This window comes from Gallus gallus, chromosome 1 (assembly GCF_016699485.2).
Source record: "Gallus gallus isolate bGalGal1 chromosome 1, bGalGal1.mat.broiler.GRCg7b, whole genome shotgun sequence".
In the NCBI taxonomy this organism is placed as follows: domain Eukaryota; kingdom Metazoa; phylum Chordata; class Aves; order Galliformes; family Phasianidae; genus Gallus; species Gallus gallus.
In genome coordinates this window covers 172,274,606-172,300,363 of record NC_052532.1, presented here as the reverse complement: position 1 = coordinate 172,300,363, position 25,758 = coordinate 172,274,606, and the positions used below count along the sequence as shown (strand labels likewise).

At 43.5% G+C, this 25,758-nt stretch overlaps 2 protein-coding genes across 11 annotated transcripts in view; one reads left to right on the top strand and one right to left on the bottom strand.

Annotated features, from left to right (window-relative positions):
- Positions 1–581: 581 nt before the first annotated feature.
- RFXAP (regulatory factor X associated protein) lies at positions 582–7,131 on the top strand. The gene is made up of 3 exons (XM_004938746.4): positions 582–1,279; positions 3,509–3,616; positions 5,600–7,131. Exons 1-3 carry the CDS (start codon positions 641–643, stop codon positions 5,708–5,710), a joined length of 858 nt encoding a protein of 285 aa, XP_004938803.2. The 5' UTR covers positions 582–640; the 3' UTR covers positions 5,711–7,131.
- A 3,118-nt stretch (positions 7,132–10,249) lies between these two features.
- SMAD9 (SMAD family member 9) overlaps positions 10,250–25,758 on the bottom strand; it is a 41,251-nt gene continuing 25,742 nt past the window's right edge. For 8 of the 10 annotated variants that reach the window (XM_040649941.2, XM_025141620.3, XM_015277641.4 and 5 more), the window contains 3 exons: positions 25,472–25,693; positions 20,850–21,106; positions 10,250–16,092 (listed from right to left, as the gene is read on the bottom strand). In XM_040649941.2, coding sequence (XP_040505875.1) covers positions 15,949–16,092; positions 20,850–21,106; positions 25,472–25,693 — 623 coding nt within the window. In that variant the 3' untranslated portion in view covers positions 10,250–15,948. 10 annotated transcript variants of the gene reach the window in all.

The following is a 25,758-nucleotide window of genomic DNA, read 5'->3' as shown; positions in this document are numbered from 1 at the left end:
GACTCGACAAGCAAGTGTGCCCTCTCAGAGTTCAGATTCTACATTTAAACCATTAAGACATACAGATGCAGTACATTGGCATACACATTCACTCTTTTTCATGGTCTCATAGGTACGTGCTGATGTTCCTTTGGGCATGCTCAGTGGAATCTAGGGTGATCAAGTGCCCACCTACTTATTCCCCTTTTTTCACCATCAGCTTCATCACTGAAGCCTTTGACCCACTTCCATCCACTTTTCCCCAGTTTGGAAGATTTCCATTGCTTATTAGGCCACAGTGAGCTACTTTTTAAAAACAATGTATGTGGAACCAGAGGAAAATGTCCTTGCACGTTTTGAGACAAAAGATAAAAGTATTCTACTTCTACTACAAGTATTCTACTGTGACTGCACTACTTCTCATGAGGCAAAATCATTGAGGCAGAAGATGAAAGTATTCTATTATGTCCCTAGTGCAAAATTATTGAAGAAAAACAAGACTGCTCATCCCCTAAAGTTGAAATGGAAGGTTTTAGACTATCACTTATGGATTCCTTTTCCTTAACTAACGTACTGGCTCTTCCTAGGTCTGCCAGGAAGGACCCCTTCCACTGGCGAACAAGATGGCGCCAGCGGCGCTACGCAGGCGGCCGTGGGCCGCATGCGCGGACAGCGCGGGGCGGCGACGCCTGCGCGCTGGGGGCAGCTGCGGGCTGAGGCGCCGTCGGGCGCGGCAGGCTCGCTGACCGGCGTCCTGCGGGCCAGCCCCGCCGTCGCTCCGCCGTCCTCCGCCTCCTCGTCCGCCTCCTCCTCCTCCTCGCCGCCGCAGCTGGCGCTGCTCGTGATGCAGCCGTGCGGCGGCGAGGAGGAGGCGGCGGCGGCGGGAGGCGGAGTGCTGCCGGGCGCCGATGCGCCGCTGCCGCCGTCCGCCGCGGGCGGCCTGATGCTGTTCTACGAGCTGGGCCCCGGCGACGGCGAGCCCGAAGCGGGGGAGGAGGAGGCGGCGGCGGCGGTGGCGGGCGGCGAGAGCACGGCCAGCCCCGAGGAGCTGGAGGAGGAGGAGCAGGCGGCGGCCTCCAGCGGCGAGGCGGCGGCGGCAGCGGGCGGCGGCTGCAAGAGCTGCACCTACCAGGGCTGCAACGAGACCACCACGCAGGTGGCGAAGCAGCGCAAGCCGTGGATGTGCAAGCGGCACCGCAATAAGATGTACAAGGACAAGTACAAGCGCAAGAAGAGCGACCAGGCCCTGGGCGGCGGCGGCGCCGCGGCAGCCAACGCGGGGGGCGGCCCCAGGGCTGAGGTGAGGCGGGCGGCGGCGGGCCGCTCGGCAGCGGAACGTTGCGTGTGGAGAAGTGGTTATACCTCTACAAGTGCTTTGTGCTTCACCCGCAGCGTTTGTTTTGCAGCGGGAACTCGTGTGCTTCTGTCTGCTTCCCCTTTGCCGTTCGGTGAAGCGGCTCCAGCTCTAGTTGCTACTCAGCCTGCAGAGCAGAAGGCTCCAGCGAGGCATCGTTGCAGCAAAGAGACCTAATGAGTGGGAGGAAAATTAAGTTTTTACGTGGGTACATAGTGATAGGACAAGGGGAAACAACTCTAAGCCAAAGGAGGGGAGACTTAAATTAGATATCGAGGGAAACTTTTCACTGACAGGGTGGTTAAGAGCTGGCACAGCTGCCCAGAGAGGCTGTGGGTGCCCCATCCCTGGAGGTGTTAAGGGCCGGGCTGGATTGCACGCTGGGCAGCCTGATCTAGTGCTCAATTTAGTAGCTGGTAACCCTGGCCACAGCAGAGGGGTTGGAACGTGATGATCTTTGGGTTCCCTCCAACCCAAGCCATTCTGTGATTGTATTTCTTTCTCAGTTGAGAAGAAAAAAAACAAACAAAAAACTGTTGCACACTGTAACCAAGATGCAGGTGAATTCTGGGTTTACATACTGGTATGACTTCCTTTATTCCTTTCCTAATAATTCAGCACGATCAGGTCACAAAGTGGCAATACAAATACTCCCCGTAACTCTTGAGGCAATATGGGAGAGGTATACAATGTGAGTATTTCAAGTAGCAGTGGATTAAGGTTTTTTGGTCTGTGGTATGCAGTAGTGGTCAATGCATGCTGGGAAACAGAGGGCTTGTTTCTCCCAAGGTGGCTGGAATGTAACAACTTTAAGGCCTGAACCTGCAGAGGAAAGGAGGATAGCAGGACTTTTCCTAAGGACATGTAGCGATGAGGGGAGATGGCTTTAAACTGGAAGAGAGTAGATTTAGACTTGATGTTAGGAAGAAATTCTTTACTGTGAGGATGATGAGACACTGGAACAGGTTGCCCAGCAAGGTTGTGGGTGCCCCCTCCCAGGAAGCATTCAAGGCCAGGCTGGATGGGGCTGTAAGCAACCTGGTCTAGAGGGAGGTGTCCCTGCCTGTAGCAGGGGGTTGAAACTAGATGATCTTAAAGGTCCCTTCCAACTCAAACCATTCAGCGATTCTGTGTTAGTGCTAAACTTGGTGCACTGCTTTGTTGCACTGGTAGTATATTTTTTGGCCTTGACAAGCACCTCTGGAGTCAGATTCTTAATAGAGGTTTTACTTTTCACTTTTGTAGACAGGATTGAAGTGAAAGACAATTGGGTTAGATGAGTTTTTTGTTCTTAACTTAAGGTAGAACCTCTTAACTTAAGCTAGAAGGGAGGTATTGATAGAGATTTGTAAGGATGAGGAGGGTGTTGGGCAGGAGGGGAGAAATAGTAGAAGGCCAAAAAAGATGTCCTAAGCTGTGAATGTGATATGCATAAGGTTAACATGACTGAAGTTTTCCAAAGCATGAATATTTTCTCTGTAGAATATCATAGAATGTCTTCTAAACAATGTAGCTCTAATTCGTAAGTGGTGGTTGTACAGGGAACAGGATAAACATGCAAATGGGAAGTATATAGATTTTGTTTCTTGCATGTGACTTTGACAAGTCCATGCTAGTATACTGAAGTATGTTTTGTTTTGCTATTAAAAATATTGTCATTCCCACCCAACTGCAAATGCTAAACGTAGTTCACTTACACAGATGAGACCGAAGTGTTGTGAATGACTTCACTTCAAGAAACGCAGTCAAATTCAGAACATGAACTAACCATAGTAACTTAGAATCATACAATCCACAAGGTTGGAAGAGACCTCCAAGATCATCCAGTCCAACTGTCCACCTATCACCAGTATTTCCCACTAAACCACGTCCCTCAGTACAACATTTAATGTTTCTTGAGCACCTACCTTGGTTGGTTTTGAAGTTTAGAAGACTGACTTGTCTGTATTGCTGGAGCATTCTCTGTGACTGATGGAACAGTGAAGATAATGTGGAAAGGAAAAGAGACCAGATGTTGAATAAATACAATTGCATTTGGCTGCTGTTATTTTCCTCTGCAGATCAATAAGATGAATAGATTATTTACTCTTAAGATTCTTCGGCAGTAAAAAGTAAATGTGTGATGCCTGACTTTATAGTCTCACTTCTCTATTCTGTTTTGTCTTTAATGCTCAGGATTGTGTTGAAGGTACAGTTTCTGCTACAAAACAGAGAACAGGCTCCATTGGAGATCGCCCAGCAAGACCAACTCTTTTAGAACAAGTATTGAATAAAAAGAGGCTGGTAAGTTATGTCTTAGAGGTCTTGAACTCAGGTACACAAAGGTGGTGTAGCAGTGTTTCGCTGTTACCCCTTGTGAAAGATAAGAATCAGTTCAGTGATGCGTGTGCATATTTTCAGATATGAAATGTATTGCAGTTCAGGTGTCTGACTGTGCTGCTGCATGAAATGCAAAGGCTGCTGAATTCATTGATTGTTGCCTTGTTAACTGAAGTTGTGGGTTTTTGTCACACTCGATAGGCTTTAATTGGTTAACCCACCTTTTCTGTAAAGTTTCAGATAGACTTGAAATCCCTACACTGCTCTTCTGCAGACTGCTGTTGTATCTTTGGTAGGCTTATTGTATCACTCTCAAAATGGCATACGTATTTGTTGGTAGAACAAACTGTGGGCATACCGTATCACACGTGGTATTTGTAGGCTGCATTGATGGCATAGGTTATAAGTTTTGAAACACTTCTGCTGCTTCTGTAAGTCTTCTTAAAGAATTGCGCCTAATGAAGGGGAATAATTCAGTACTTAACTATTGTTTGGGCTTTTTCATTGCAATTCTTTCTACTTCATTGGTTTTCTTACAGCCTCCTTGCACCAGAAGCTAATAGAACTGTCTGCCTGCTCTCTGTTGGCTGTGCAAAGCAGTTTTATAATCCCTGCAGCCCTTGTTCAGAAACTTTAAAGAAACATCAGATAAATCCTAAGTATACAGACTTAGGTTCTTGAATACTCCATCCATAGCTGTGGCTGGAAGTACTGGTGTTTTGTAGCAGAGGCTGCAGCAGTCAGGGGTAGCAAAATGGGGAAGAGTTCATTGAAATGCTGTAAAACAGAACTACCCTGTGCAGTGAAGTAACTCGAGAAAGCTAACACAAGCTATGGAGAAGCAGGCTGCACATCTGTTCAGTGAGACAGTTGTTGTTAGTAATCTTACCTATTCAGTGCAGTTGGAGGCTTAAGTTGTCTGCAGAATTGTTGTTTTCAGCTGTAATCTCTGCAGAATTGCTTCTTCGTGGTATAAAGTTCTCTGCCCTTACCTGGAAGCTGCTGGTCCCTTTCACTGTAAATCTGAGTTGCAGGGTTGCAGTACCTGATGCAGTGAGATGTCCGTCGTGCTCAATGAACAGCCAGCCTAGGGTATTAATTTGGCTGAAAAGTAACCCTTTTCCTGCCTTATATTTTGGATGAATGACTTCCAAACTTGATTTGCCATTTGGCCTTACAAACACTTCTGCTGCCACCTTGCAGGAGTAGGCATGAACAATGCCAAGTTGGAAGGCAGGCTGTAACTGTTGGGAAAGGGTTAAGCAGTGCTCTTTCCAAGTATCCATCTGCAGCTTTAGGCTTGTTTCTCTCCTTCCACTTGTTTCAGCAAATTTCTGTTCATTCACTTTCATCTAAGCTGACTTAAAGGGAGTTCATTCTTAAAATCTCATGTCCAGTGATAATTGGCTTCATGATCAGTAGTGGAATTTCTTCAGATGTATTCATCTAATCAGCTCCTAATTGGCTTTCCCATTCTAGGTTAGAAGCTAAGATGCAAACAGTTTTAGATACTCTTATCTTTTGACTGAAGGCAGAGGGTTTTTTTAATGCATTCCTTGTGGCTGTAGTACTTTTTTGAGAGCATTGGGGAAACTACAGAATGCACGTTGGACAGTGAGCTTTGCTACACAGTTACCGTTATTTAGTTTATTACAGCTCTAAAGTATTATGTACAGCAGGAAAGGTGGAAGTGGGCTCAAAAACTAAAGCACAATTGGAATGTGTTCGTTTTCAATATGTCACATTGCTCACTATTTTGTATGTTTTTTAATGCTGTGTATGTGTTAAATTCCGAGCCTGGCTATAGAATATCCATTAATGCTGGTTGCAGTTACTTGCTGATTTCTTGCAGCAGCTTTAAGTATTCTCGTGAACGTGTTTTGTAATTCATCACTAAGGGTGCTATTTCAATTCCTTTAAAGTCAAGTTTGCTTTCTTGCCTTGCAGTCCCTGCTCAGAAGTCCAGAAGTAGTGCAGTTTCTACAGAAACAACAGCAGCTGTTAAGTCAGCAGGCTTTGGAACAACGGCAGCAGCAGTTTCAAGGAGCACCTGGGTAATGAGAACAGATCGTGACCTGCAGATGAGTCTGGTGCTGAAGGAGGAATAGGATGTATATTTTCTTCAAATATAAAAAATGTAAATGTCTAAAGGAAAAGTAAAGCTGCTGTCATGTATTTTACTTGGTTCTTGTTTGCACTTTGACATGTTGAGCTGCTTGGGTGTCTGCAAACTTGTGAGCAAATCTGGAGGAGTATTTTTTGATTCTTTTTAAAACTTAGTTTGATTTTTCTTTTTAATGGAAATTTGTTTATGTCAGTAATGTTTAGCTGTACACCCTTTTCCTACCAAAGTCTTCCACTAAATTAACCTTTTTCTATATGAAGATTTACTGTTAAACAAGTCATTCTTTGATGACAATCATTGAAGGAAGTCAGTTACTTTCTATGGAAGTTGTGAAATAGAGTCCAATTTGAGCCAGTCCTGTGGCATGACTTAACAGCAATTCCTCAGGGATATGAGCAGCTTATATCCAGTATAATCTTGCACTAAAGGCTAAAGACAACATGCCATCTAGAAGTCAAACAGTGGCTCAGCAAAGTGTAAATCAGGTGATCCTCCTGCTTTGTATTCATTTATATGCAAGTTGAGTAGGTTTGAAATGCTTCACTGTCTGTGCAAAGCGTGTAAAGGAATATGTGTTCAAAATCTCCAAATGGGAGAAATAGAGAAGTGCTTTTGAGAAGAGTTAGAGATGTAATGTATGCAGTGGAGAGTTGGACCTTGTTTGGTGAAGTTATTTTGGAGGACCAACTTGTAACACATGAAATCCTCATTTGTGAGTGAATAAGTTAAAGCTTTTAACTCAAATGCTTAAGGTTTTTAACAGCACACGCATCCAAGATGTAAAACGGGATTGTGCATTTGTTGTCCTTTCTCTTCCAAAAAAGTATAGTTCAAGTAATGTTATTAAGACAACTGATAGCTAATCAGCTCAAGTGCTGGACTTCTCAGGTTTTCAGCCAATTCAGACAAACTTGCATTTGATTTGGTTAAGAATCCAAACGCTTTATTATCTAAGTAACGAATCCCACGTTTTGTATTAAACCTTATTTCCTAATAGAAGCATCTGACTGGTGGAGGTGCTTGCTGAAGTACTACTTTGATATTGCAGCAGTTTGATCCGCTGAATAATACCTGTTCAGGAGTGTTTGTCAGTCTTATGGGTTTTTATAAGCTGTGCTTTTTGTATGTATAAAAACTGTTCAGTAGGGATTTTTGTATTCAGCATTGTGTAAGTTGTTCTCTAAAAAGATCCAAAAACTTTGTACCAACTGTTCTGGACCAAGAATTGTTTTGTGTAAATCTATGTGGTTTTTTATTTTATTTTTTGTTTGTTGTTGTTTGGTTACATTTGTATGTTGCTTTGTGGGTTGTTTTCTATATTAAAATGGCTAGCTCTGGCTAGGTGACATGAAAACTGTTGTGTTCCCACTTTAAGGTTATTGTAGTATATTTGTGAAAATGTATAATTTCAGCCAATTACGAGGAAGCATTTGTTCTGTTGTTTTAGATTGTCATCTTAGGGAAAGCATTTAGGCCAACAGCTCTGCCTGGACGCTTCTAAAAAATGAAGTAGTCCCAGGTACCCAATTTGGCCTTTGCCAGTTTCACTGATAGTTATTTTTCCTCTGCTGCTTTCCCATTTCTGGTTTTATTATATTATTTGCCATTATTCAGTTCTCAAGGAATTTGTTTGAATTATTTTTCGAGGGAGATACGACATGTAAAACATGCTGTAAGAGCATTTGCTTTTACTGGATGAACAAGACTGATTGTAATGAAATGATTTCAGAAATTTTAGTTGGTGGTGTCCCTCTGTATCTATTCAATACCAATTAATTCTTCATTATATTTTATTCATTGTACCATATATTTTGTATTTTTGGAGACACCACGCTCTCAAGTTTAAAAGTATTTCTGCATATAGTCTTGTAGTAGTTGGAGTCCTTACTTGTGACTTTTTTCATTGTAATTCTATCTGTATTCTATGTGATTTGTGGTTTTTTTTCACTTTCTACACTTTTCTCTGCATTTCTTAGGAACTAATACTTGGAAAACGTGCTCAAGTTTCCTTTTTCTCTAACAGAATGAACTAACATATACACCCTTTGTGTTTTATGTAATACGCTTGCCTCAGCAGATAGGAAGATGTGCTGTAACACTGATAGAAGCCTTTCTCTGAAGAAAGGAACATTCTTCTTGCATCTAAACCAACCCAGTGTTAATAATTTGATATGGAGGGCCATTTAAGGTGTAGTTTGTGTTGTGGGTTTTGCCTTATTTTTGCGTATTTCCAAGTTTGTCAAACATGGGAGCTTCTAGAATGAAAGGTATAAGTTGGACCTGGAGTGGCCTCCTCACCCAGTTGGGTTTTGATCATCTCCAGTTGTTTTCGCAGCTTCTGTCAGTGGTGTTTGATCACCTTCAAAGCTTTTAAACAAAACAAATTGATATGACTTTTTTTTACTCGGTTTGACACCCATTTATCCAGTCCATCTATCAGCAGTTTGAGTAGGTTATTACAGGGTGCCATTTCAGAGACCTTGCAGAAGTCAAGGTACATGTTGTTTGCTCCCCTCTTGCCTGCAGACCAAGATGTTGCGTTGTGGATGGCAGTCAGTTGGTCTGCTGTCATTTACCGTTGGTGTATAATTGCTGGCTGTTCACTCACGGTCCTTTCACATATGGGCTTGGAAAAAGCTTTGGGGAGAATTTGCCCTTTTCAGGAAATGAAGTGAGACTGAGCAGCTTGTAGTTTCCTGGATTCTTCTTTCCCTTCTTGAAGATGGGTGTAATCTTCCTTTGTCCCATGGTAACAAACCTCCCCCTGGTCACCGTGACCTTTCTGAAATGATAAGAGGCCATGCAGTGACGCTGGCCGGCTCCTGCAGCATCCTTGGTGACATCTCATCTGGTCTCATGGATCTGTGCATGTCTTGAACAGCATGAGCATTCCCAGACTGTTTTTCCCCTATGGATACTGTTTCACGTACACTGCTATCAGGCTTGCAGAATGGGGATTGTAGAGGACAAGCTTTACCAGGGAAAACCAAGAGACAAGAAGCACCAGGTATTTCAGTCTCCTGTATATCCTTTGACTGTAGTTGTACTACCCACTGAGCAGTGTGTTTTCATTGGGAACAGAAGTGTGAAGTGGAAAACAACCGCAAAAGGAAAGCTGAATCTATACTACTATAGGGACGAGTAGCTTTCTAGGGTGAAATTTATTTTTGGATGATTGTTTTGTTCTGGTAACTGTAGATGAGACATCTGATGTTGATTTCACAGCAATTACTTAAGTCAGTTCCTCATGGAAGAAATTTTCACTTGCCTTCCTTAAACTTTGAAGTGTACATGCATCTGAAAATCAGAACTTAATGCAGTGCCTGAATGCCTTAACAATAGTAAGTTGTGTAGGTGCATTTCACAAGCCCTTATACAGCCCAGCTACCTTTTATTTAGCGTAGTGCAGTCATCCAGGACAGTGCAGATGTGCACTGTTCAATTTTATTTTATTAGGTTTCAGATCCAAGGTAAGTTACAAATGAAAAGGGCAGTAAATCTGGTTGAGACAGCCGTGTCTGGACAAGCTTTTGTTATTCATGTACTGCTGAAACAAGCAATTCAAACGTTGGATTCTCTACATGCATCAAACTTTGATATATTCCTGAAAACGGACCAAACATAATTTGTTGAGTGCAGTGATACCTCATGTCTGTTCTTCTCACAGAATCACAGAGGTTGGAAGGGACCTAAGAGATCCTTGAGTCCAACCCCCTGCCAGAGCAGGTGCCCTACAATAGATCACACGGGTGTGTGCCCAGGCAGGTCTTGACTATCTCCACAGAAGGAGACTCCACAACCTCTCTGGGCAACCTGTTCTGGTGCTCTGTCACCTTTAACATCGAGAAGTTCTTCCACATGTTAGTGCAGATCTTCCTATGTTCAAGTTCTAGGCTGTTACTCTTTGTCCTATTGCTACATACGGCTAAGAACCTGCATCATTTATTTGCCTCCCACCTCCTTTTAGATACAAACATTTATCAGATCGTCTCTCAACCCTTTCCTAGATTGCTTCCAAATGAGGTTTAACAAAGTGCTTACACTTTTTTTCCCCCTAATACTGTCTTTGGGCAGTGGCAGAGGCACTGCTTGCTGTGGACGTTTGCAATTCCTGGTTTTACCTACATTTTTCCTTCAACCTGCACAACTGCAGATCTATCTGACGAGGTTGGCCTCTTAAAGTAAGCTGAACCATCCTCCTGAATCTTCAAATCTACCACAGAAGAGCTAATGAGAGATGCATATACTTTATACCGGGCAGATTTTATGCTGTCACAGTTTTCAATCCATTTTATATATTAGCATCCCATTCTGCTGGGACATCCCACCGATCCTCTTACATAAGTCTTGTATGAATAAAGGCTTTCTAAATGCTCCAGTTTCCAAAGTCAGTGGTCATTAGATGGGAACCTACAGCTTTCTGAAGCCAATCTCTTTCAAATAAGAAAATAGGAAGGAACAAGGCAGAGTTCTTAAATCGGAAATAACTTTATTAACAGTAAAACACAAGACGTGAATAATCCCTTTTACAATAGAATAGTTCCAGCCAAAGAAAATGGAGTGTGTTGAGAAGTGTACTGCTCAAATATCAGGCTAAATATGTTGACTTCAGGATGCCTCAAATCAGACGCAACAGGAGGAATGCTTGGGAGAACATCCACTTGATGAGCAGTGGTTGTATTTTTGTGTCAGGGCATGGGGCTGATAGAGGACACTGAGCTGCCCCAGTGCCTCAGGCTCCTGAAACTAAGCACGTCTCTGAGATTTTTTGTTCTCAAGAGGCAAGAGTCCAAGTAGCGTTATTTACGCAGTGATCCACACTGGTTTTACAGACTCTCACTAACTGTGAATACTACTTCCTTTCTTCTAGCTGGTGAAGAAGTTTCGCCTGGACTGTGATGGAAAAGAGAGAGAGGGCAGAATTGTTCATAGACAGAAGTGGTACCGTTAAATCTTTATGTGTTTCACAGTTCTTTTCTGCACCAGGCTGTGATAGCTAATACTTTACACAAAAAGCCCACCCCTTGCTCAAATCCACCATTACGGCCCCTTGGCTGCATATATCCCCGCAGGACTGTGGCTTCGTTAATCCACACCAAGGCCTGTTCTTTCGCTTTCTTCTCTCACTTCTCAGCCCAATTTAAATCACAGAGGTGAGACTGAAATGACAGATTAAACTGCTAACACTGAATTGTCTGAAGAAAACACACTGTGATATGCTTAACCTGTACTTATAAAGTATTACAAATAATTACAAACTGAATTCCAATTGCTTGAATAAGTGGAAGAAAATTATCTAGAGGTGCCTTCTCTCTGCTTACCATTATGTTTGTTCCCTTTCTCTCTTGTTTGCAAAGCATCTCTTGGACATAAGTGTGAATCAGTAAGATGCAACACACACCTCAGCATCAAATGATCACTTTGAAACAGATGATGTGCTCGCTACAGTGGAAGTGCAATGGGTCAGACTTTACCAATTTTTTTCTAGCTTTTCTTTGCTGATGAGGTTTGCATTTAAAATTACTAACTGGTTGGTCTATTTCTTCCTATGCTATTCATATGCAATATTATTTGAAGATTAACACGGACTATAAAATAGCAGCATTCATGGATAATAAAAACACTACGAGTGAAGATCTAAAAACTGTTCACAATTAGCTGCAAATGTTCACATTGGCTATATTGGAAGAGTAGCTGACTGGAGGACATAGTGGTTATGTTTGTCTCGCAGAAGAGACATGGCCTGCAACTCAGCCTCATTACCTGTCATAGAGTCATAGAATGGCCTGGGTTGAAAAGGACCTCAAAGATCCTCTAGTTTCAATTTCCCTGCCACAGGCAGGTTGCCAACCACTAGACCAGGTCGCCAACCACTAGACCAAACTGTACAGGCGCCAGCTCTGCAAGCCTAGCCCAAGTGTAAGTGGAGGTGTGCTCTTGGTTGGACTCATGCCTCACCTCCCTAGCAGGTAAGTGTGGCACTGGTACGGCAATGCAACATGAAGCACACCCGAGCAAGCTGGTTGGGAAGCCCTGGGGTGAAACAGTGCAACAGCCAACAGGATTCTGGTCACTCCTGGCCACTCTGGAGGTCCCATGAGTAGATGATGGTCACAAACTAAAGGCTGCATCTTACGCTGGAGCACATTGTGTGCACTAGAGACACTGAGCTATTTCTCTCCACTAAACAAAGACTAAATGCCCACTCAGGCTTTCAGCACCAGAGAAGTCAATAAAGAGTCATATACTTCAGACCCCTTCAAAGTCTACTAAGGCCTATCAAGTTCCTTGATTGTTTGCATCCAAGGAGCTGACATGTCTGCCTGAGCAGCCTCTGCATATCCAGTGGTTTGTGCAGTACTGCTGAGACTTTGACTTGCAGCACTTATCAACCAGGCGTGCGTGCCAGAAGCAAAGAGGAACACGGGTGGATTAGACAAAGCTGTAGTCACAAATGCCTGATTTGCTCCATTTTAAGAGCTATGTGATGGGATGATGTTTACAATGAGAGACGTTTCCAGTGCTGGTTTTATACTCATGAAACATTAATATCTAACAACTCTGTCCTGCACTGAACTCATGCAGAAATAGCTGAGGGTAAATAAACATGCTTCATCCTGACACTGTCTCCACTAACAGAGAGCTCCTGCCTGTGACAACCAGTTACCGCTGAATGTCTGCACAGAGCCACAGAACAATGTAAACTAGAAGGGATCTCTGTGGGGCACCCACTCTGATGCCCTGCTAGAGGCAGAGATCTCTCCAAGGAGGCTGCTCAGGCTGTGGGAAGGCTTAACACAGTGCTTACTGGCTGAGTTCTCTATAAGGAGGGATCTGACAAGGAGGCATAGCCCGTGCTGCACTTCTGAGTGCTCCAGCCATCATATTGATTGTTGCAGTGCGAGGTTTGGGCCCGAGCAGAGGAGCAGTGCCATTGGAATGACTTCAAGCAGCCTAAGACCTGCGTCAGTCCCCTCTGGATGTGAACTAATACTGATGAATTAATACTGGTGCTTCTGATGAACTGGCAGCAATTAGACAGTCTCTTCTCAACTACTTAACAAGAAAACAAGAGGTCTGAGTACCATGATGGATGTTCTCTATGCCACGACCTGACCAAACTCCCATCGCTGCCTGCTGATGCACAGTACTTCTCCACAGAAACCTTCAACAGGGTTTGATGTTGATTGCTCAAAAGACATTTAAAAAAATCTGCCTTCAGCTAGGCAGTCTCCCTGTAAGTGGTTTTAAATCCCTCAGGAAGTCCATCTCAAAAGCTTGGGTATTAATGAATGCCTTTAAAGGCTATAAATTGAATACATGGGGTGATGGGTTCACGAGGACCTTAGAGCACCAAAGATCTTCCAAAATGGGGAGGCATTACAGTGAAATACAAAGGTACCTTGCTTTAAATTATGAGAAACCTGGATTTTTAACTTTTAATTTGCATACTAGAGAAGACTCTGAGGGTTTTTCAGCAAATAATTGAATACTTTGTCTCATCTTACTGTAGGCATTTAAGTAGGTCAGAAGAAGCACACTCCAGAAATGCCTGTTTCTTTCCTTTAGGAGGAAGGGCACACTGAGGTGACAGCCTGCACACGTGGACTGCACGAAGGCCAAAAGGGCTACCTGTGTGAGGATTGCTGCAGCAGCGGAAATACAGGAAAGGAAAACCTGCTCTGAATTTACCAACTTGCATTTAAACAACACAGACACTGGCTGAGGAGGCATCATCACCAGGCTGTAAGGACACCTCCCCACAGGCTCACCTCAGCTCCTTTTGGATGCATCCAGTGTAGCAGTCCATCTCTGACCATGTGTTCCCCTTACACACAGTAGGCAGACAGAAGAATGCTCAGGGTGCAGTGTATCGAATCCACCTGAAAGACCTCGTGATGAGATGAATGATGCCTCAGAAAAACCGCTTCTCTTCACTGTCTGCACTTCTTCCTCTGCAGCATCAGCAGGAAACTGGGTTCTGGAGCTGCCCAAAGAGCAGTGCACCCTAGCACAGCCACCTTTGCTCTCTGGGAGAGAGAAGACAAGGCTGGCGATGTCTAAAAGCAACAGCTAGGCTCTTCTTTTTGTGCGGAGGAAGAATTTAGGATGAAGGACAGTGCTAGATCCTGGATAGGGGAGCTGATTTCCCTGTCCTCAGCTGCTAAATAAAGGGATAAGCACTGTGTAACACACAACTGGGAAAAGGGCACAATAGACAACCTGAAAACAATGGTACCGACAGCTAAATACGGTGACACTGAAGACCAAGGGAGCTGAGGAGAAGGTCTGTTTCCAAACCCATCTTTCTTCAGTCTGCTAAGCAGTAAATGGCACATATGAAATTTGGGTGGGACCTTTGTACTGGAATCACTGCCACAGGTCATGCTTTTCCTACTCCACACTGATGACGTTGATGGCAAATGGTGACAGAATAGAGTTCTTCATAGTTATGAACTTCCTAGAAACCTGCAATTCTGCTCGAACTTAACAACCATCCGTCTTCCTGTGCCCTGCCAAAGCCGGAGGCAGCTGATGGTGTGTTTAAAGGAAGCAACCCCTCTGTTTTATGCATTCTTCTGCTCTGTTCTTAACTGCCACCTTGTAACAGGCATTATATAGCATCTAAAAAACACAGAAAGTCTTTCCAGTGAATATTACTTGGTTTGCATATGTGATGTACCTGAAGATTTCACGCATTCTCTTGTAATCAAGCAGTAAATTGTGTAGCACCACGTACTGTGTGAGAAGAAAAGAAATATTATGTAGAGCATATTTTTCTCAGTGTAATTCTAGTGTGTGAGATTTGAGAAGTTACCACTCTTGTTGACCCTTAATGCAAAGCAGTTTTCAGGATCACAGACAAGGAACTGTTAAGAAAGCTTTACACATAGACTCACTCTTCTCTTGCTTATGGCTTACGCTGCCTCACCATCCTGTGCAGGTGAGGCCACAACACTGCAAATGCTGAAGCCTCTATCCAAGATGAGAAACCATCCATGGGTATTAATGAAATGCCAGGAGCCCCCTCTGCCAAACCAGGGCACTGCAGTCAGGTCGAGGACTGGCACATCGCAGGGCACAGCCTGACTGCCTCTCATCTCCTCCTCACTGTATCTTGTGAGCATGGGCCTCCCCATTCCCAACGCAGACTGTCCTGAGCTGAATGATGATATAATTTCTCAGTTCTTCGATGCACACTTCATTTCCTTTTCCTGAATCACAGTTCAAGTCCCTTTTAGACGTACCCTTAGTATCAGCACAGTAGTCTAACTACAGATAGTCTTAACTTCAAAACAAACAACATCAATACTGTATAATGGATAGGATTCAGTTTACATGCCAGATACATATGTAAGTATGTATGTACTTTGCAAAAAAAAGCACTGGAAGTTAATTAGATTTTAAACTTCTAGGCATATACTTCAAATTTTCTTTTTTTTTTCTTAGGAGCTCGTTGCTTTTCAGTGCAGCAGTACCATAAACTACTGTGTTAAGTGTATCGGACTACTCAGATGTGTCCAGAATGCTCTGATAAGGTGCCAGAGCCAAAGACATCCCAAGGGCTGTCTCCTCCTGCCAAACCCAGGGGTCTCAGCTCCTCACAGGATCTGTTGTCCCACAGCACTTTGCAGTACGGAGACAGACTGGAATTGCTGTTTAATCCTTCAGTTCACTGGAGAAAAGTCATCTCTATGCTTAAGTCCTGTGTACCACCTAAGGTCCTCTCTTAGATCAGAAGTTAGGATGTAAAATGAATATAAATGGTGCCAATATCTGACTTTTGTTGCCTGCAGAAGGGTGAATTTCACCTACTAGGAACAGCTACAGCCAGGTTTCTGAATCCATGTGAAAGTGCTGAGAATTCGCATCATTTACTGGCTTGGCTGGGGAATGAAGATGCTCACAGGAACTGCTTGACACTTTTGCAGGAACTTGGCTTATTTTGAGAACAGATATACTATACCTGAATTCCTATAATTATTGTACTGGCATCAGAGTAACTAGAAACCACAAAACGTAGCATGAGAAAAAAAAAATAGGAGAGTAGACTATGTATAGATATATTTACAACTGCATACATCTACATATAGAAGCTTCTGTTCACTGGAAATCCTATAAGCCACTGCCTGCAATAGCATCCATCCTAAGGGAATTCTAGAGATGATTCTTAAGAGACGGAAGAGATGGGGTTATGAGGTGAGCCCATCTGTGTCAGAACCTTATCCAGCCATTGCAATGGTCCGTGCAGGTGGATCTCAATCCAGCAGGGCGTGCTTGTAACATCTTGGCGATGATACTCTGCTCCCCAGCCCTACAAAAACACCAGAGGACCAAAAAGTGAGTCTTTACAAAAAGTACGTCAGTAAATCATAAATTCAGTAGTCTAGGATAGCTCCAGGTAGCCCATCACTCAGCTCACCATGATTTAATGCTTTGTCCTAGGGATAATTTTCTCTAAAACATTTGCTCCTTTTAAAGTTTATTACTATCATAGTTACCAGGAACTCTGTACTATTGAATTAAAAATGCTTCTCCACACTTCCAGCTGGCGAGGAATGGCCTGTTTCTGAGTCTGGCTGCCTGCAAACAGCCCACAGGGAATGGTCCCCGCTGTTTGCATGCCGGAGACATGCCCGGGAAAGTCTGCCAGGCTGTTGTCTGCACAGACAAAAAGCAGGCCAGGCCCTGTCATAACACTTCAGCAGGACTGGTAATGTTCCTGAGCACTGCTTCATTCATCGGCAGAGATGCACCCTGCACATCTGAGACTCTAGAAGTTGTATGTGTTTCTCTAAGTCTTTGGAAACTTCCAGCAAGGTTCCCTTGTCGTCTTTACTTTTAACTTAATTAATCCATAGACATTTTCCATAGGTTTTCTATCCTTGAACACGACCTCTTTTCCCAAGGGAATTCCTGTCTGTCTGCCACGGGAAATCCTGCAGTAATTTCTCCAGATCTTTTTGGGAGATAGGGGACACGGAGCTTCTGTCAGCAGATGGGCACATGGTGTAGGCAAGGAGAAAACAGAAGCAGGGCGCCTCACTTCAAGTAGGCACAGTGTCTGCTTGTTAAGCAGGCAGCCATTCTGCCAAGGTTTGAGCTAAATACGTTGATTTCAGCCACCTATGTGAATTCCTAGAACAGTGTGACTGGGTTAACAAAGTGCCACTGGACTCAACCAGGCGCTTTTATGAGCACAGAAATACAGAAAAGAAGTCATAACGTTCAGCATCCAACCCCAGAGAGCTACTGCTTGCCTCTTTCCAGCCCAAATGCAGAAGCTTTGAGTTTTGCTGCTTATGCACAGTACCACTGTCTGTGGTTTCACAGCAATACAAAGGAGTCCAAAGGAGAGCCCAAAGTCTTACAGCTAACTGGCTGCATCATTGACAAAACAGAGCTCAGCTCTCCACAGGGCAACATGCAAAATGCAGTCCCACCACAGGATGAGGCTCTTAATTTGTGGGCCACTGATCTGAGAAACTGAATCTTATCTTTAGTTATGGTTGTCGGGAGATGTGATATTTTTGGCATGGAAAGGGGACACGGAGACTGATGCTTGCCTAAACCCTACCTAAACCTAAGGGTACCTAAACTGTAGTGTGCTGAACGCTTCAAAGTACTGAGGCTGCTAGAAGCCAGTTCTCTAGAAAACCAACTGGCAAACTAGGACCAGCACCAGACTAGGACCAGCAGCCTAGATAAAATCCATTTGTACTTAATGAAGAAAAGAGGCAGAGAACAGATGAAGGTGTGACCCTAACAAAGCCCAAAGAGTGCTTTTAATCAGGAAGCATTTTTCTGGCCTCCAGAACATCTATCAAGCTAGAAGGTGCCTGTGTTCATAGGCACTTCTGATAAGTGTGCTGGAAATGTTTGTATAAAATGACACTCTTCAAGTGCTGTCATGCTTCTGACTTTGTTAAGAGTCTTAATTACTCAGTTGCACTGAAGATACATGGCCAAAGGGTAAGTGTCAAAGGAGATGCTGCATCTCCCCTGACTAGCAGGATGGAAAACCTACATAGAACAGTAATTACAGGTTGCAAACACAATCTGTCTGATTTTGAGTTTGGTAGTCTGTGTAAGTGACTGGGCATCTCCCTCTGCTGGCAGCTCCCAAACACTTCCAGCCTCCTCCCTACTGCCTGTGCTGCCTTCCTGGGCTGGGACAGGAGCTGTCAGAGGGTAAAATGCCCTGGGGGAAGACTCCCCTGTGCTCCCACAGATCACACAGCCTCCTGGGGTGTAGGTCAGCCCCAGGGCCAGCATGAACTCAGAGGTGGAGCTTTTCTAGGGATGGAATAGAATGAGAACAACTCGCAAAGCTGTGATGTTTTGCACCGAGGATGGGAAGAGAATCCCAGTGCCCACCTAAGGAGTCCAGAAATGAGCTTTCCACAGTGGGGAAATGAGCTGGGGAATCCTGCTGCTCCTGCCACACCTTCCCAGCCTTGTGCAGGCAACAGCTCTCTCCAGCCTGGGTAACTAACGATAGGACAAAAGGTAATGCCTTTAAGTTGTGCCAGAGCAGTTTCGTTAAGATATTAGGAAAATTTTCTCCTCAGAATGAGTGGCGAGGTATTGGAACAGGCTGCCCACAGATGTGGTGGAGTCACTGTCCCTGGAGGTGTTCAAGAATTGTGTAGATGTGGCACTGAGGGACATGGTTTAGTGGGTATGGTGGTGATAGGTTGATGGTTGGCATAGATGATCTTAGTGGTCTTTTCCAACCTTGATGATTCTATTCTATTCTGTGATTCTGTGGTTTTACCCTCTGGCAACTCCAGCTCTAGCCTTGTATGGGGGAGGAGGACCAAGTTTGCTGGGTCATCCCCTCAGCCCCAGAACTTGGAGCAATGTGGGAGGGAGGGCACTGGGTTCGGTCCTCAGTTCAGTGGAGAACTCTCTCTGCTTTGTGCATCAGATGTCTCACCTGTGGAGAAGGGACAACAGCCAACTTTGTTTTGTTGGGTTTATCAGCAGCATTGTGTGGATGGCAATTATTACCTGCTCTCCCTGGTGATACCTGCACATGTGCCTGAGAGTTGAGCTCCTCCCAGCTGCTCCACGGGCACGCTAGGGGTATCACAGAGGAGAGGAGCTTCACTTCCCTCTGTCTCACATCCTGCCTCCAGAGAGTGATACAGTCCTGGCAAGCTTCTCATGATCTGGTGCCTACCCAGTCCTTCCTCCCTGCTCAAGCACTGGTGGTGTAGGAATCTGGGATCAGTGATCTGACAGACAATGTGTTCCTCTGCCCATTGCATACCCAATGCCCAAGAGTATTTATGACCCAGAACTAAATACACCAAGACTCACACCTTGGGAAATAAATCATTTGAGAAGAATGAGTACAAGAAAGGATTTTTATGGGCTAGGAAGAGTCTAGTTGACATTTGCATAGCCATGTTCCAAAGGTCATGGGAAAAGGTTCAAAATAACTCCTTACACTGGTCTTCTGGTGCCTGAGGCACTATAGCGGCTGCTATTGATACAACAAAGCAAGGTGATAATATAGCAGAAGTATTATTTAGTGCATCAATGCCACCACTTTTTGCTGCCATGTTGGGCTTGGAGGCAGATAACACATCAAAGAGACTGCCCCTGAGTTGCTGAGATAATGAAAATATTGCGTAACTAGCTATACTGCCTTCACAAACAACATGCCCATTCATGTCTTCCATTAAAGAAAAGGCTGCTTGTTGGGTTCCTTTTTTTCCCCTAATGGTTGCGTGTGAACAAGATGCCAGTCCCTTCCCAAGAACAAAGCAATACCATGGTCACAGGCATGGAGATCATGGTTTGGAGTTTTGGGAAAATTTACGGGGCATTCCTAATGCTCTCAGAGTTATGCAGATGGGCCCCTAAGGACGGCTGGAAAGAATGAGAACCAGAAAGCTGTGTGGGACTCAACTCATCTGCTTTTCAGAATATGGGGGAACTGGGCTAGAGCCTCAAGCAGTTTTGTAATATCTTAGATGTGAATTCAATTGGCTTGACTCACTCATTTGTTTGGAACCAAATCTGCATGACAAATGGACAGACTCAAACCACTTCTTATGGTGTCTAATAGGACCAACTTGCTTCTAGTGGTGCACCTTCCTTAGTTTGCAGGCTGAACACTGCTGCTAGCTCCTCCGAGCAGCACCATAGGAAGCCGCAGTCTAGCACGTCTGTAGTCTTGAAGTATTCACTATTCTCTGAGGTCTAAGTGCTACAACAGACACCAAAGAAAATCCTAAATACTAAAAAGGGTCAAGAAATATTCTAGTAAGAAGGCCATTCAGAAGATTCAAGAAACTCCCACAAAGACCAATACTTTGCACACAGAGCAGTCACATTGCAAAGTTCAGATTTCAAAGACATGGAAACAGCAAAGGCTTTGGTTGCCTACTATCTCTTCTAATCAGGGGAAGATCAGTTGTTCTTTTGGGCATTGTATTCTGCTCCCAAGAAGCTCTTCTGTTTGTGTGACTGCCAATGTGAATGCCATCAGGAATTAAGATAATCTCGAGGCAGGGATCAGACAGGTGGCAAACAATGACAATTCCCAACAAGCTCAGTGGGAGGACCTAGTATTTCTCGCCTGACAACATATGTATGAGTTTATAGTAATGGTGAGACTGTAAATCTGTCTAGAGACATAAAACCTTTTTTTTTTTTTTAAATGTGTGGCTCTATCAAACTCTATTGCAAAGCAGTAACAATCGGAGAGATCACAACTGCCTAAGTGCTATGTTTACACACTGCTAAGCCCACCTAAGCTGAACTCCTTATGCAGCCAGTGGGGAACACCACCATTCAGTCACTGCTTGTTTTTCACATGAATCTGTGAGACACTTTATTTGTGGAGTCCATGAGGTTAGGCTGATCACAGAGTCTACTGATTTTTAGCACCTACAAGTTTAAGGCAACACTGGAGTACAAGAAGTCTGGATTGCAATTTGCAACTTGCCTGCTTATCCCTGCTTAGGAAGGATTTGATATGGTCTAGTTCTGCACTACAGCTATCAAGTGATGGGATTCTCCTTTTAATAAAGGCAAGAAAAAACAAAGAAGCCTTACTTTAACAAAGCTCATTCGAATCGTACACATCTTCGTCAGCTCATATACCACTTCAAAACCATGATTGACTGACTGGGCAAGCAGCTGGGCGAAGAGCTGGTTGTTGAAGATCTTGAGGCTGCAGCCACTGGGGATCTTACAGACAGTGGCTGGGTGGAAACCATGCTGATAGTTACAATTGCGGCTCTGCACGAAAATACTGCTGTCACTGACACATTCAGCATACACTTCTCCACCAACATAATAAAGATGGACACCTAGAAAAACAAAACCAGACAGGTATTATTTCTCCATTGTTTACAACACTTTTTATATCAGTAACTTGGTTTGGTTCTGTGAATTCTTTAACTATTTATTTGTTGTGGGCATATAGGCCCACATCACTCCAGGAACTTAGTGCCATTTAAAAGACAGAAAACTTTGTCTATATCCCTATGTCTGTACAAGGGACCCATCAGCATTAAGAGGAAATTATCAAAATCAGTATTTCAGGGTATGAGTACAGCAGTAAAATTCTTTATCTCCCAGTTAAGACTGGTTTACTTCTTTAATTCAATAGCATGGTACTTATCACACACACATGCACATACACACACACAGAAATGTCACACATATGCCAGCCATATTAAAGCATGGATGAAATCTGTTAAAGAACTGACAAATCTGTTACACATTACACACCCAAACCTATTTTCACCATTGGGCACATGCATGCTGACCAAGACCAACTTCATTGCACGCTATGCTTTACTACAAGGTCTTGCCACATGCTGTTCAAACACACATGGTGTGTACTTCAAGTCATACAGAACTACGTGTTTACATTTGCACGGCCCTGACTTACTCACCAAATCCTTTTTGTTAAAAGCAAACTTTAGCAGGAAAACAATTGATCTGGTGAAATTCTCAGTGTCCAAGTGACTTACCAACATTAACTCTCAAATTTTTACCACATCTTGGAAAAAGGAAGATGGAAGCACTTCCATCCAATCAAGGACTCTTATCCACCCAGGATGTCTGCTTGTATGAAAATATATATAAACTGGTGTAAGCATTTTTCTCTTATCTGATAGATGAGAGGCACTGTGACCAGTCGATTCATTCTGTCCACCACAGTATGCAGGCTCACAGCCAACTCAAAAGGATGGAAGTCTGTGCTGGTGCAGTAAAGGCTCACTCTTCCCCTGCCCTTACTACTTCCCACACCTGCCTTCAAGCTGCAGCAATGTCTGGGGACTGGGCAGCCACCCAGGTCAGGGAACTGAACCCAGTGAAAACTAATAAACTTAAAAACAAATAGGACAAAACAACAACAAAGATCTATTTGCAATGAGCTCTTCTTCAGTTCCAGCATGGCAATGGGGAACTAGACTGCTTAAATGTGAGCAAGAAACCACACCCTGAAAGGGACCGAGTCATCCTGTGAAGATACCTAGACGTTCAACCTTCCTATGGCTAGATTAGGGAAGATTAACCTCTCCCATGGGCAAGAGAGGTGGAAAAACTCTGTTCTTTCTTCTCATAAAAACCACCACTAAATAAAAATAAAATTCTCCTTTCTACTCCCAGAGATGGCATTCACACCTTTACATACAAATGTACATGTTCACAGAGTCTAAGTGTAATGTCTGCAAAGCTAGTGATAACTGTGCTTTATTAATTCAGTTGTAATTTGTTTTATTCCTGTTGTCTTTCATACAAAAATGACTGGTTACATACTCCCAGTCTCTGTTCCTGATTCTGTGGTCATGACAGCAAGGGACAGCAGCACATCCTTAAAACAAAAACAGCCTCTGAACAGGAGTGGGAAAGGCTTGGGGAAAAGCAGGTTGAGTGGGAAAAGGATCTGGGAAAAATATGCTCTCCCAGAGACTTCCAGTATGACTCAGACAAGAGCCTTAGTCTGTCTTCAAGCCATCACTTGAATTCTACTTCTATGCACCCGTGAGATCTCAAATTAAATGTGAGTGACGGGGGGTGTGGCTCACAGCACAAGCTGGTATTTCACTGAGAACACAGGTGAGACCACAGCTCCACTAGATCAGCCAGTCAGCAGCTTCAGTCCAGGCGCATGCGGAGATGCTCTTTGTGACTGCTATGACTTGCCCAATGTCTCCCTTCTATTCTGTGGAAGGGGAATGAAAAGGAAGGATATAGATACTAAAATCACAAAGGTCTTGGCTGATACTGATGGAGTCCAGGTAAATTCCTGAAATAGACTGAGAACACAGGGAAGGAAGGGAAGAATAAGGACATGTGTTCGCCTCCTTTTGAATCCTCAAGTGTGACGACTGATTTAGGGTGACTGCACTTCTGGGTGCTAAAGTGCAAAGCTTTAAAGTCTAAATTTTCACATCGAGTATCCACCTTCCAAAAAAAAAAAAAAAAAAAAAGAAGAGAAAAGAAGAAAAAACCCAATGCTTTCAAAGGCATTATCAAAGCTGCTTACTATAATAACAAAAACACCCACCAAAGTCACTTCTGAAAGTGGCTCTAATTTTCTTTGTCCTTGTGGACTCTTAAAAAGCAGTAAATACAGCAGTACTGAAATGTTAGTGAATATTTCCATTCTTCTGCTATTCACTCACTGGAGACAAGCACCCTGAAGAAACCAACCAGCTGAATGCATGTTTGTAAATGACCAAATCCAAGGTCCACATGTTTTAGCAGGATTTCATTGCCCTCTGCAGAAACTGGAGATTCAGCAGCTTCCAAGCATCCACTTCTTTCTGACACTCTGATCAGTAGTCTCCTTTTTGTCCTTGAAGTCTGACTGCTGAAACAGGTCCAATTGCTAGTAGATATTGCATTGTGTTCTGGATTGTTTTTAGCTTTGATGTGGTATTTCCAGGAAACCGTTTCACGCTGATACACTAGATGACAATTCAATCGCGTATCCTTATCCTACTGAGCTAATCTTGTTTACTCACTCCTTTTTCTCCCTTGTTAACATGTGACAATTGTATCAATTTCAGCAGCTTTCATCAGTCCAGTGCGGCTTTGAACTACACACTTTCGGAGTTGCCCTGTGCTCTTCTGCAGGCCCATACTGGTGCCACTTCTATTCCACTTAAACATATTTTTTTAAGATTTGCATAAACAGAGAAGAGCATTAACATTAAGGATCTCAGATATACTAAGCTCCTCTCTAGGAAACCTGCTCCCTTCCCTTGGGCAGATTCCTAGTGTAAGACTTAAAAGAACTTTTAATCAATGGAGACGCACCTTCAGATTTGAAAGGACAAAGACTATTAGCATGTACCTTATATTCTTCCTGTTCTGTCTCTTTGTATTTTGGGGGAGAAATTCACAGGATGCAAGATCCTCACACAACAGCTTTGACTGGGATTTTTTGTTGTTGTTCTTTTAGGGCCAGGCTCAGCTTTGATCTATATCCCTTTGACAGCTTATGCTGATAGAGAAGCTTTGCCTCATTTTCTGAGTAAGTTAAATCTAGATGTACAACTCATTTCCACTGCTCACATCAATTTACTGTGACAGACATTTGTGCCATCAGACCACCTTCACACAGTACATTTGTCACACAGGTACTTTTTTTCCTTCTGGAGAAAAGTGTGATAGCTGAGTACATCTCTCAGCCTTCAGATTCACTGTTGTTTTTAAAAACTATGTCACATTTGTCTCAGAACTTCCTCATACTTGGTCATTCAACACTAGGCTATCAAGAGGCAATTAAAATGTTGCTCTAGGCCTGGGAAATGAGGTGAGGTTGACAAGATAATAGGAGTGAAACAATTAAGAGTTAATTAGCCCGGTAGGGAATCCATTCCCAGGAAGCTACTGGTGAGAGGCTGGGTTGGCAAGATAATGAGTCTAGACTGGATATACTAGAAGAGGCAAAGTCTCATCTGCACAGAGAAGTGGCAAGTGCAGGGCTTCTGTTTCACTGCCACAAACACCAATAAATTCTGGTAGAATATCAAGCCCTACCCTACCCTAGCAAGCTGGGATGGAGTGAGTGTGGCCATGTGTATCCAGGTGTGGCCTCATCCTACTTGTCACCAGTAGCAGATGACTCTGTGTGCACAGGATATGCATACACCAGAAGTGAAGCACACAAGGAGAACTGCTGGAGGCAGAACCCAAGACTTTGTCTTACTAGTGAGAAATTGACATGGCAGGGAATCAGATTGGACTGATTTCCTTACGTTGCTAGGGGAAAAAAATCTATAAAGGCAACTCTTGTAAAGTTCTTCAACTAAATAACTCAACTGCTAAGTGTTTCATCCATCTCCCTTTGTTATTTAGTGGTAGAAGAACCAGCCCCGAGGCACCAGCAATTATCCTTTTCATGGCATTTCAATGGCAATATTCCCAGTTGCCAGAAGCTCTAATAAATAAAATGAAAATACATACTGCTAAATTAGAACTTACAACTATAAACAACATTTTTCTCTTTGCTGGCCAAGTAAATAGCTTTTGTAAGTAGATACTCTGCTGATTGTTATTCAAACAGAAAAGAATCAACTCCTTCTGCTTCAGAAGTAATCTCAGCTTTGGTTTTAAGACAAGCACATCTGACAAATCAGCTAGAATTGTTAATGCAGTGTATGGTTCTCCTGAGCTCTGAATATTCCCAAGGAGAAGGAATTTGCTCTTACCTTTTCCTATGTGTCTCCTGGTGTTTTCTATAGTCGAATTGCGGTTTACATTCGAGAGCAGTCCCAGGCAGAACCTGTTTTTGTTATTTGAGGGATCTGTAAATCCATCTATAAGGATACTTCGAGAGGAAGCCTGGAAAGTCTCTCCTACCCTGTTGTTGAGTTCATAGTAGGCAACTGAGCACCAGTGTTGTGGTTCCTCATAGCAAACAGGCCGAAAATCTGTAGGAAACAAAATTATTTAGCTGTTGGGGTCTTAGTAATATTTTTTGAGACAATCATCCTCT